We start from the raw sequence: 12,972 nt of genomic DNA, 5'->3' as shown, positions 1-12,972 counted from the left end.
TAAGCTGTATTTCCAGATCATTAACGGTTTATTTTGCTGAGGCTCAATCCAGATCCAAAAATTCCATATTCCCACTTCCCAGTTGCCAGAACATAGGCTATATTTGGTTAAAAGATGGCATGACATTGTTTTTCTTTTTCACAATTAAAAGAAAAAAATACAAACACTGGACAGAACACGTTCAGTGACACGAACTACACGATCATCATGCTTACTGCATATGAATATTCTAAAGTGGATACTGAATCATAACTGGAATGAACATAAAAGAAAAATTGAATCAAATGTTTCTTTTAGTTTTGGTCAGCCTGTTGTGGACTAGTTTGTGCTGATACATGTTGCGGTGTGCCTGAGGCAAAGTCAACATCTCCTTTACCGCCGAATTAAGACTTTCTTAATTAAATAATTATGATATATATAGCAAAACATGATTTAAATGGTGTTATTATGTAGATACTGAATTAACTGGAATGACCATAAAAGAAAAATTTAATATATCAATTCTTTCAGTTTCAGTCAGCCTGCTGTAGACTGATTTGTGCAGATACATGTTGTGGCATGCCTGAGGCGATGTCAACATTTCCTTTACCGCCAAATTAAAAGAATTTCTTAAATAATCCAGATATATCAAGAAAACATAATTTAAATGGTGCTATTACCTCGAATACAAAAATATATCTATTGTGCTGGTTGAGTGATGTCAGATGCATCTTAGCGTTGTGGATAAGACTACTTGTTTCCAAACAGAACATCCTTGGTTCAATCCCACTAGCATGCCTGTGTTTGTTTGTATTTTGTTTTGTTTTGTTTTGTTTTTTTCCAAGAGCTTATCAATATTTAATACAGAACCCATTTTAACGATCATTTGAACGATTTCTTTTTAAATCTCTTTTTTTCCTCTTGATTCCTTTTCTGGATACAGCGAGTCTCACAAGTGAGTCTTGAAGGCCTTGCATCTCTTGTCTAATTCTGTTATCACAACCTTTTTTCCCCACTCCAAACACACCTCAACTGACGAAAGCCTGAAAGCTCTGTTTTTGGTTTTTGTTTCTATGTTTGAATAGAAAATTTATTCTTTCTAATGCACTGATCTGTGTATTTAACATGTTGCAGAAATGGCTGCTCAAGGCAGAATATGCAAGACCTATTCCATGATCCAAAGTCCAGCATGAGCATGTTATATAGTGGGCAGCCTGTTACTGCTAATGCCAGAAAACCTGTGAGACTTTCTGATCAGCATTTTCTCTAATGTGAATGCCATTTTGTGAAGAAATGTCCCAACAAAAATGTCAAAATAAAGATCCATCATCCACTTTTTATTTCTTATTGTGACTCTTTTATAATACTTCTTCCTTATTAGCGACCATAATCATCATTTTGATTATTCTGTGATTCGGATAAAATGCATGACTGACTTCATAGATGGAAGAAAAAGTTCAGAGCTGAAAAATAACAGATTCATGCATCTGTCATTTTTACCAGCAACTTAGGTAGTATTTGCTCCCTTCTTGTCTAGATGAACTTTGTCATGAAACACCCCACCAACCTTCTCATTCTGTACAATGCTTTCAAGCTGCATTTGTTTTAAATCTTTTGGTGATTTTGCAGAGGATTCTCATCCAAGGCTATTGGTAACATTTTGTGGCTGTAACTCTAACATTTTTGAAAAAAATTCTGAATAAATCTCATCCACAACATGCACCCTTTTCTTATGAGAAAATCTGGTATCATTCCATTTCTGCAAACTTTAGAGGGATTTTGAATGCTGACATACCACTTAATACACATACAAATTTTCCTGGTCCCAACTGTGACAGTTACTGAAATGTTCATCTTTGCAGAATACTACCCCAATAAACATTCTTTTTTTCCTCTTGTCAAATTTAAGATTTTTCAATGTTTGGGACTCTGGTACTTAAAATGAAGTTAACTATCCTGCCTGAAAAAAAATCAATGCACTTTCTAATGAAATATAACTGGCCATTCTTTCTGTGCTGTAGACCTTTAAAGTTGCTATTCTGTGCATATTCAATTAATTCACTATTTCTCCCTAATAAAGTAATTGGACAGGTGTATTTTCCAATTTCTTTGCTGTTGAAGTATTTGTGATTACTTGTGCAACATGCCACTATCATGTGGTTTTAAAAAGTACACGAGTTTTCATCATAGTACCCTCACAGACAGTACAGTATGACAGAAATTTTGAAAAGATCAAGCATTAACAACTTGTACGCATCATCACATCTTTAAAATGGAATACCTTCAGAACCGATCAAGATATTCACTTACTTTTTAAAAATATACTTCTTATATTGTCACGTTGTTTGCTAAAAATCACAAATCAGTCATTGTATTAAATATTTTAATTTTCACTGCTGCCACCTAAAAGGAGATTTATAGAACAATCTAAACCAAATGCAAAATAAAAACAGTCATAATTTCTTATCTGAAGTCTTTATAAAAATCCAAACCAGACATAAATAACAATCACAAAGATAATGGCCAATCTTTTTTTAATAACACTGGAAAAAAAAATGTCTTACCTTTAACAGACTTTGGCAGGTACTTAGCTGACAATGGTCCCTGGGTATCCTCCAGACCAAACACTGTTGTGGAAATAGCCAAACACATTCATATCATTCAGTGTCACTGTTACACATATGCTTAGGTTATATTCAAATCAAAATAATCATTTGGTGTCATATACTGTACCATGTCAAACTGATGCAAACTAGGCCTATCGGTTTGCTCTGCTTGGCCAAATTTTGCGCGGCTAACAGTCTTGTCTGGTCTGCTCCAAGCCAATCAAACGCCTCTAAAAGCTAAAGCACTGAATCATTCCGTGGCCATTGAGAAAACTCCCCAAGAGAACCACAGCAGAGACAGACGGGTAGGCATTCGAGTCTGACATGGTAAACATATATCACCAAAACAGGGAGTATAATTAAACTCCTCCTTTCATGTGTGACCAAGCGTGCTATGCTTGCTCCAACACTATTCACGCACAAGCTGTATTAGCAGACGACAGTTTTCCCTCCTAACCCGCGCACAGAATGTGTGACGTCACTCTGCTTACATCATTTTGTCCTCGCCAGACACCTGCTCACAGCTCGCCCAATGTCGCATCGCGGTACGTCATTGGCTGAGAAGAAACTTGTGTTTCTGTTCCACCGTAATTTATTAATAACTCTTTTGTCGGATCAGTAAACTACTAGTTACTGGCAGAATCGTCTTAATTCCATCTTTAAATCTATTCCATTTATGTTCGCCTACGTGAAACTGATTTAACGCAGTTTGTAATTTTCAGCGACGAGCTCGTTAAAACTGACCCTGTTCAGGTGACTTAAATTAAGATTATAAATTCATCTTAAATAATCAACACTTCATTTTACACTCATTAAAAAGTAGGCGTTGAGCTCTTTCTTTTGCAACTTATCCGATGCAAATCGGTTCAGTAATCATCTAGAAATCTGTCACTGAACACCTTGTAACAAGCACAGTTCTCATCAGATTTCTTCAGATTAGTGACGATCTGGTTTGCAGCCCACGTGATTGTCTTTGTAGTTCGCCTAATTTGTATAAACTGGCCGAGCGGGTGATGAGTGGTCACTTCCACACCCGAGCCAGCCGCGGCCAGCACCTGCTCTCTTTGTCTCTTGCCGTGTAGTGGTCAGTGTTGTTCCCACAACAGCAACATCTCGCTACATATTGCTGCACTGTTTTCCTGTAATAGCTGTAGTAAATAAACAACTGAAAGGGCGTCCGCTTTCATATGCTCCTGCCTGCACGAGAACCTGCTATCTTTTACTACTCTTAATTCCTCATTCCACTCCAACCATACCCTTACCCCTATCTCCACTCCACTCCAACCCTACCCTTACCCCGAGTCCATCAGAAAATTGGCGCTGCGAGCAGGGTTCCTTAAGGAGCAGAAAGTTACCATCCATACAACAACAGGAAAACAGTGCAGCTTAATACTGCAAACTGAGCAATGGCAAACGGAGCACACGCCATCACCCTCCGCCCCCACAAGCTGCCCAAGTTCTCTGGGGAAGAAGGGACATTAGATGTCGAGGACTTCATCCGCGAGGTAAGGCTGGCCCTCGAACTCCACCCCTTAACAGACTCAGTAGCAGCAGGGTGGCTCCTCGCTTCGCTGGAAGGCCGGGCCCGACAGGAAATCGTCAGACTGCCGACTGCTGACGTAAACTCGCCAGACAAAATTCTAGAGTTGATCAAGGAAAACTGGGGGGAGCAGCGCGATGGCCCCACACTGGCAGCTGCCTTTTATAGACGCCAACAGGGCATGGGGGAAACAGTGGGGGAGTATGCCTCTCAACTAAGGACCCTTTGGATGAAAGCCAACCACGCACAGGCCCACGTACTGCCACCAGAAGTGCTCTGTCCAACTTTTGCCAATGGCCTTCATCCAGCTGCTTTACGTTGCGACATAAAGCGGATCCTCAGGGAACACGCAGGCACCACCTTTGAAGAAGCCAAAAGGGAGGCCCAGAGGTGGATGAGAGAGGACAACCCAGACCCATTAGACCAGTTTGTGGTGGCAAGGATCGCTCGACTGGAGGCTCGAATTGAGGCCCTCACCACCGCACGGGCATCTGCACCTACACCTGCACCGGCACCTACACCTGCACCTGCTGGCCAGAGAGAAGTCGTGTGGGCCCCACCAAGACTGCCACAGCCATCTCAGCACATGCGCCAGGATCAACGACCCCTGCGACAAGGACTACCACTCAAGCAAGAAGCAAGAGATGGAGGGAGATCACGACCACGCTGTCTGTGGTGTAGTCGTTTCGGCCACGCTGTGCAACAGTGCCGCACCAAGCAGCGGTACATGCAGCAACGGGGAGGCAAGCCAGGACAACGACAGGGAAACTTCTAACCCCCGTTGCCATCAGTAGGCAGGCAACGGGGGGCGGGAACACGCTGATTGGCCAGTGCCCCACAGCAGACATCACTCTCAACAACCAAGTGGTGTCTGCACTGATCGACACAGGAAGCGAGGTGACCACAGTGACTGAGACATGGGCAGCGAAACATCTCAGTCATTTGAAACTACAGGACTGCCACATCACAGTCAGGGCTGTCAACGGCGCAGAGGTACCATACACCGGCATCTACGTCGTCGACATCCAGCTGTTCGACCAACACTGCCCCAACGTTCCAGTCCTTGTTGTCAAGGAGCCCACAGATCCAGCCATGCAGCAACGCAAAATGCACCTGCCTGTACTGCTGGGCATGAATGTCCTGGGTCCATGTCTATCGAAAGCCCAGAGCCTTCCTCCCTACCTCCAGACCACTATCCGTGAGATTCATCTTGACAACGTCTCCACAAGAGGAATGGCACGGACACATCAGAAATGCTGCATCCCTGCAAACTCTATGGCGACAGTGCGGGTGACTGGGAATGAAACTGCTAACCACCTCTTTGCTTCTCCACTGGCCCAACCACTCCCAGGAGGGCTTCTCCTGGTGCCAACACTCATTGCTGCTGACAAAGCTTCCCGGTATGTTCGTCTGGCCAACCTTTCACAGGAAGACAAGTTCCTGCCAGCTCGCATTCCTGTGGCAACCCTCCATGCTGTTGTTGCAGTTGAGAGCCCAGACAACATCCAGGTCACAGCACATGCCTATGAACTTGTTGTCTCCCTCCAAACCAATGCTTGCCCACCTACCCCTCCCCCTCCCCAATCTACTCCTTTCCCCTCTTTCGATGGCACCGCTACTCAGCAACAACAACTCCAGGAACTGCTGTCTAGGCATGCGACTTGCTTCTCCACAGGTGAGAATGATCTGGGTTATACAGATGCAGTCTATAATCGCATCCGAACGACAGACCCTGCACCAGTGGCCCAACCATATCGTCGCATACCTCCACACCAGTTCCAGGAAGTACAGGACCACATCAAGGGGCTCTTAGCAAAAGATGTCATTGTAGAGAGCTACAGCCCTTACGCAGCCCCAGTCGTCGTGGTCCGGAAGAAGGATGGCAGTCTTCGCCTGTGCGTAGACTACAGACGCCTCAACTCCAAGACAGTAGGCAACGCATACCCACTACCACGGATCCAGGAATCCTCTGATGCCTTGGTGGGAGCCCAGTATTTCTCAACACTCGACTTGGCCAGCGGCTACCACCAGACAGCTATGCACCCGGACGACCAGCACAAGACCGCCTTCATCACTCCTACAGGCCTCTTTGAGTATACTCGAATGCCCGTGGGGTTGGCTTCTGCCCCAGCAACATTCCAGCGGCTTATGCAGTCAACAATGTCAGACTACCTGTTCCAGTTCCTCCTGGTATACCTGGATGACCTTTTAGTCTACTCCAAGTCATTTGAGGAGCATCTGGGACATCTGGATGCACTGCTGGGTCGCATTGCACAGACTGGTTTGAAACTCCGTCTGGACAAATGCCAGTTCCTACGCCGAGAAGTCACCTATCTGGGCCACACCATCTCTGCAAATGGCGTAAGCTGCGAAGCTGGCAAAGTCGACGCTGTCAGGAATTGGCCAAAGCCGGCCACTCTGAAAGACCTCCGCAGCTTCTTGGGATTCGCCAGTTATTACAGGCGTTTCATTCATCGTTTCTCTCACACCGCCGGTCCTCTCCATGACCTTGTGGCTGAGGCAGCAAAACGGGGAAGAAAGAAACTGCTGATCACCCGACTAGGGCAGCCCAAGCATCAAGTGGCGTTTGACCAGCTAAAGACGGCCCTCACAACAGCTCCAGTCCTTGGCTATGCAGATTTCACAAGCCCTTCATCATGGAAACTGATGCCAGCCATGACGGGTTGAGTGCCATACTCTCCCAGGACCAGGATGGGGGTCGACGTGTCATCGCGTATGCCAGCCGTCATCTACGCCCCACTGAGAAGAACCAGGCTACGTACAGCAGCATGAAGCTTGAGTTCCTGGCCATGAAGTGGGCCATCACAGAGAAGTTCCGGCACTATCTCATAGGTGCCACCTTTGTTGTCCTCACGGACAACCCATTGGTCCACTTCCAGACTGCAGCCCTTGGCGCCTTGGAGCAAAGATGGGCATCCCAGCTAGCCCAGTTCAACTTCGAAGTGAAGTACCGGCCAGGTAGAGCCAACCCTGCCGACGCCCTGTCCCGATTACCTTTTATTTCCCATCCCCCATCCATATCCACTCCGATGCCCCCAGAAGTTGCACTTACAGAAAGTGCCCTTCGCAACCGCCAGAGCATCAGCACAGCAGTTGCCATACCCCCTGATGGTGACGTGCCACCAGCTCTGTCTCCAACTCAGGAGACTCTGCTGCCACGACTCAGCAGACCCGAACTCCGACAGCTCCAGCTGGAAGATGTGATCATTGCACCCGTGCTGACAGCCTGGCCATCCAAGTCAAAATCCAGCCAAAACCGTCAGGTACGCACCCTGTTGCAGCAGCATGCCCGACTGGTCTGCGAAGACGGCGTCCTGCTCAGGCGGATAACGGACCCCAAACTTGGAGCTTCCAAGCAACTGGTCCTCCCGAGCACACTTCGCCCCGATGTCCTCGAGATGGTACACGACCGCATGGGACATCAAGGCTACGAGCGGACCATGGATCTGCTGAGACCCTGTGTCTACTGGCCAGGTATGTATGCTGACACAAAAGCATATCTTACCAGATGTCAACGCTGCACCATGAACCGCCTGCCCTCCAAGATTCACACCCCAGTTACCCCTTTACTGGCCAGCCGCCCACTGGAAGTCCTAGCCATCGACTTCACCAGACTGGAACCTGCGAGTGACGGCCGGGAATCCATCCTAGTTGTCACGGATGTCTTCAGCAAGTTCACACAAGCCATCCCAACCCGCAACCAGGAAGCTTCAACAGTTGCCCAGGCCCTGGTGCGAGAATGGTTCCAGCGTTACGGGGTACCAGAAAGAATCCACAGCGACCAAGGCCGTGACTTTGAGTCCAAACTGGTCAAGGAGCTGTGCCGCATCTATGGCGTCAAGAAGACCAGAACAATGCCATACCATCCCCAGGGTAACGCCCAGTGTGAGCGGTTCAACCGATCCCTCCATGATCTGCTGCGCACCCTACCACCGGAGCAGAAGAGACGCTGGCCCATACATCTGCCGGAGGTTGTGCAGGCGTACAACAACACGCCTCATGCCTCCACGGGGTTTGCCCCACACTTTCTTTTGTTTGGACAGGAACCCAGGCTCCCAGTAGACGATCTTCTAGGGCGCCCTGAACCGACAGCCGCAGGAGCTGTGGACTGGGTGAGGCAGCACCGACAGCGACTCCAGGTGGCACACCAGAGGGCACTACACCAACTGCAACAGGCAGCCCTGCAATGTGCCAAGTTCAACAGGCAACACAGCACGGCCCATGATCTACACGTTAGGGACTACGTCTACATAAGGAACCGAGTCCTGGGCCGCAACAAGATACAGGACTTCTGGCAGCCAGACCTCCACCAGGTGACTAACCGCCCCTATGGACACCTACATGTCTACTCTGTGGTGCCATTGGCGGGTGGCCCCAAAAAGGTCATCAACAGAAAACACCTGCTGCCAGCAACTGAACCCATCGCAGATTGGGAGCCAGACCAGCCCAAACAGCAACCTCCAGTTCCATCTCCACAAGACTCTGACACAGACTCTGATGATGAGGTATGGTTTATAATACCACCCCATCCCCAGCCCAGGTGTGGAACTCCTCCACCCGACACTGCGTCAGAAGCACCCCAGGCCGCAGCCCAGAATGACCTGCCTGCAGCATCGGCCCCTGTGCAAAGACGGTCCCAGCGCCTCAAAGAGAAGGCCAGAATTAAGAATTGACATTCTTTTCCTTTCCTTCCCCAGAATGGACAATTGAGGTTGAAATTCTAGTCTCACTTGCAACTAGAACTATTTCATCCACTCTATTTTTTTTCTAGTCTTGCCTCTCCCATGGCCTTTTCCGCCATGTGGCCAGTGCAACGCAAACTGTTTCATCTCTTATGTACATGTTTCTTATTTTGTTTTCATTCCAACCAGTTTGGGTGGACTTCATATTTTGTGGGTTTTGGGTGTACTTTTTTTCTTCTATTTTTTTTATATTCTTGCCTCCCCAAGGCCAATCCTGCTAAGTGGTCTTTGCAAAGGCAAATATTTGCTGTTGAAATGCTTGCTTGTTAATTTTAAGCACTAGTCGGGCAGTCATATGATACATAGATTGATATGCACAAAACTGAATGCTTTCCAACCCCTTCTCTATATCAAACTCTTCAAAGTTAAGTTAGGATGCATTTGACTAAGTCCAAACTCTTAACTTAACCTGGCTAAAGCCACTTTGAATATAGAAGTAGGGTATTGTTCCTAAGAATGTTGCAGTCATTTCACATTCGCTTCGCTATCATTTATCAGCAAAATTATCTCCCTTACCTGCCCAATAATTCTTGTTTGATGCTCAGCTAAGTCTCCTCACAAGAATTACTTTAAATTAACCATCACGGACGATGGTTTTTTAAAAGATGGGGGGAGATGTAACCAAGCGTGCTATGCTTGCTCCAACACTATTCACGCACAAGCTGTATTAGCAGACGACAGTTTTCCCTCCTAACCCGCGCACAGAATGTGTGACGTCACTCTGCTTACATCATTTTGTCCTCGCCAGACACCTGCTCACAGCTCGCCCAATGTCGCATCGCGGTACGTCATTGGCTGAGAAGAAACTTGTGTTTCTGTTCCACCGTAATTAATTAATAACTCTTTTGTCGGATCAGTAAACTACTAGTATTATATACTGGCAGAATCGTCTTAATTCCATCTTTAAATCTGTTCCATTTATGTTCGCCTACGTGAAACTGATTTAACGCAGTTTGTAATTTTCAGCGACGAGCTCGTTAAAACTGACCCTGTTCAGGTGACTTAAATTAAGATTATAAATTCATCTTAAATAATCAACACTTCATTTTACACTCATTATAAAGTAGGCATTGAGCTCTTTCTTTTGCAACTTATCCGATGCAAATCGGTTCAGTAATCATCTAGAAATCTGTCACTGAACACCTTGTAACAAGCACAGTTCTCATCAGATTTCTTCAGATTAGTGACGATCTGGTTTGCAGCCCACGTGATTGTCTTTGTAGTTCGCCTAATTTGTATAAATTGGCCGAGCGGGTGATGAGTGGTCACTTCCACACCCGAGCCAGCCGCGGCCAGCACCTGCTCTCTTTGTCTCTTGCCGTGTAGTGGTCAGTGTTGTTCCCACAACAGCAACATCTCGCTACATATTGCTGCACTGTTTTCCTGTAATAGCTGTAGTAAATAAACAACTGAAAGGGCGTCCGCTTTCATATGCTCCTGCCTGCACGAGAACCTGCTATCTTTTACTACTCTTAATTCCTCATTCCACTCCAACCATACCCTTACCCCTATCTCCACTCCACTCCAACCCTACCCTTACCCCGAGTCCATCACAATGTACTGTACCATATCATACTGATGCAGAGTTTAGAGCAAATGGAGTATGGCAACACCAACTGGTTCGCATGGGGAGCCCTTGTAACCAAAGCTGCAGTGCCAGCTGTGACAAAGGAAATCCCCTTGGAACCGTCAGCCCTGGTCATATGGAAATCCGTGAGATAGAAGTTGATGAAGGGATTCTCAGGCCACCAGAAGACTGCCCCCAAGACATGCTGCAGCAGCACTGAAAGATCTGAGTGCTGAAAAGCAGTCAAAGTGACTATGGCCCGCACTTCATGTGCTCTGGGATTTAAGACAGCCGAGATCTCTGTGCACATGAGAGTAGGCTCTGAGAATGACTTGGGAAACCCAGCGCGAAATGGTGCCTGCAGCAATGTCTTTCTTATAATTCTCATTAAGGGAGATGAGAAGACGTCTCTGAGTAGAACACCTGTGGTGAAACTTATCCCAATAAAATTTGAGGCATCGAACAGGGCAGAGATGCCTATCCTCATCGTCTTGGGCAAGGATATCAAAGGTCTGACCCTCAGAGAGGGGAAAGGGACCTCCGGGTCTTGGTTCTTAGCCAGAAACTCGGGAAGAAAATGGAGTGTGATGGAACCATCTCTGTGGAAGGCCAGATCCTGAGACATTCCACTAAGACCATGTATCTCGCTTCTGTGACAGCCCGTGGCCAGCAACAGAAGGAAAGTGGTCCTGAGGGTGATGGGGGTTTTTGGGGTTTTTTTGGTTTTTTTGTGGTCTTGAGGGAGAGGTTTTTTGTTGTTGTTTTTTTTCTTGAGGGTGAGTAAGTCAAAAGGAGTGGTACCCAAAGGCTCGAAGGGTTGCTTTGGTATGAAATCAAGCACCAGGAACAAGTCCCACAGGGGCACTCTCCTGGGGTTTCTAGGCGCCCCTAGTGAGCCCCTGAGAATCTGCTTCAAAGGAAGGACCACCGAGCTGTTGTCTTGATGGTGGTACAGATGGCAGACATGTACCCTTGCACAGAGCTAGCCAACAGGCTGAGACCTGAGGAGCAGTGAGCCAGAAAGTTCGCAAGCCACATGCTCATAGGGTTTGCAGGGGGAACATCCTGAGCCTACATCGCTGCAACCATTTCTTACAGCGAAAATCATTACAACCTCAGTCCCTGCTCTCTTTGCTTTGGAGACTAAGGAGAGGAGGCCAGAGGAGACGCCCCCCTCCGAAAGCGCCTCCGAAACAGAGGCCGACCAAGGGGCACAAGACTTGTTGGTGCTGACAGTTCCAACCGCACAGCAGCCACACGTGCAGCTGGAGCAGCTGAGGAAAATTCGAGAAAGAAAGCCTTTCACTCGGTTAACGGTCAAGGGGAAATAACTCAATTTTCCTAGACTGGTCCCTCAAGAAAGCCTAATTAGTTTCCCTTTAATTGAACACTGCCAAGTGTATGAAAAAAAATTCGGAGATCCGTCGTATCCTACACTACGGCATGTCATTCTGTGTGGGCAGAGTGCCGGAGCTGAAGCTCTGGCACATCTCCAATGAGTTAAGAACAGTTGGTCTTGTCAACTGTGCATTAACTTCTTCCCTGCTTGCTTCACGGCTAACACAATGTCTTTCCGGCAGACTTGTCCGCCCATGATCATGGTTTCCACAATGTCATTTTGTCAGCGAATCTCAGAAAACTAAATGGGAGATAATACTGAAAATGATGGGAGATGATACTGAAAACGAGTCCCGCCCATCGTAGGGTTGTCAAAGCACAGTTCTTTCCCAATGACAGCTGGAAAATCCATTTATGGGTGAAATAATAATTTGATAACAGATGCTTCACGATAATAAGATTCAAGATGGTGGAAGAGTGATGCACCTCAATATGCAGATCTATTTTCAAGCGGTATAGTGCTTTGGAAGCTTCAAAAGAAGTACATAATGACTTAAACGGTGACAAAGACTTTGGAGGACCAACTGGAAAAGATTCCAACAATGATTAGAGTGATTATAACTCACACCACCCTCTTTTGTTGGAAGCTGTGGGCAATGTTGCCAAGCCGGATTTTCAGCCTCACAATAGTATTTGTATTGTATATCTCTTTTTGTCACAACATATTTTTCTGTGTGAAATTTGGGCTGCTCTCCCCAAGGAGAGCGTGTCACTACAATACAGCGCCACCCATTTTTTTGTATTTTTTCCTGTGTGCAATTTTACGTTTTTCCTATCAGAGTGGATTTTTCTACAGAATTCTGCCAGGAACAGCCCTTTTGTTGCCGTGGGTTCTTTTACGTACGCTAATGCATGCTGCACACGGGCCCTCGGCTTATCGTCTCATCCGAATGACTAGCGTCCAGACTACCACTCAAGGTCTAGTGGAGGGGGAGAAAATATCGGTGCTGAGCCGTGGTTCGAACCAGCGTGCTCAGATTCTCTCGCTTCCTTGGTGGACGCGTTACCTCTAGGCCATCACTCCACTGAGACTGAAAGTGAAGGTGCAGTTGAATCGGACATCCAAATGTCAGAGCGTTTTCCTAGCACAAGTTCTGCACCCAATCCTGTCTTCAGATA

The 12,972-nt window shown here is 46.7% G+C and overlaps 1 protein-coding gene across 2 annotated transcripts in view; it reads right to left on the bottom strand.

Annotated features, from left to right (window-relative positions):
• Positions 1-12,972, bottom strand: part of LOC143282024 (conserved oligomeric Golgi complex subunit 1-like) — a 324,386-nt gene that overhangs the window by 204,284 nt on the left and 107,130 nt on the right. For both annotated transcript variants that reach the window (XM_076587450.1, XM_076587449.1), the window contains exon 12: positions 2,544-2,606. In XM_076587450.1, the coding sequence (XP_076443565.1) occupies positions 2,544-2,606 (63 nt within the window). The remainder of the gene's footprint in view (positions 1-2,543; positions 2,607-12,972) is intronic.

The sequence above is a fragment of the Babylonia areolata genome, chromosome 5 (genome assembly GCF_041734735.1).
Source record: "Babylonia areolata isolate BAREFJ2019XMU chromosome 5, ASM4173473v1, whole genome shotgun sequence".
Lineage (NCBI taxonomy): Eukaryota > Metazoa > Mollusca > Gastropoda > Neogastropoda > Buccinidae > Babylonia > Babylonia areolata.
Note: the sequence above shows the minus strand (reverse complement) of the source record. Positions and strands in the feature narration are given on the sequence as shown.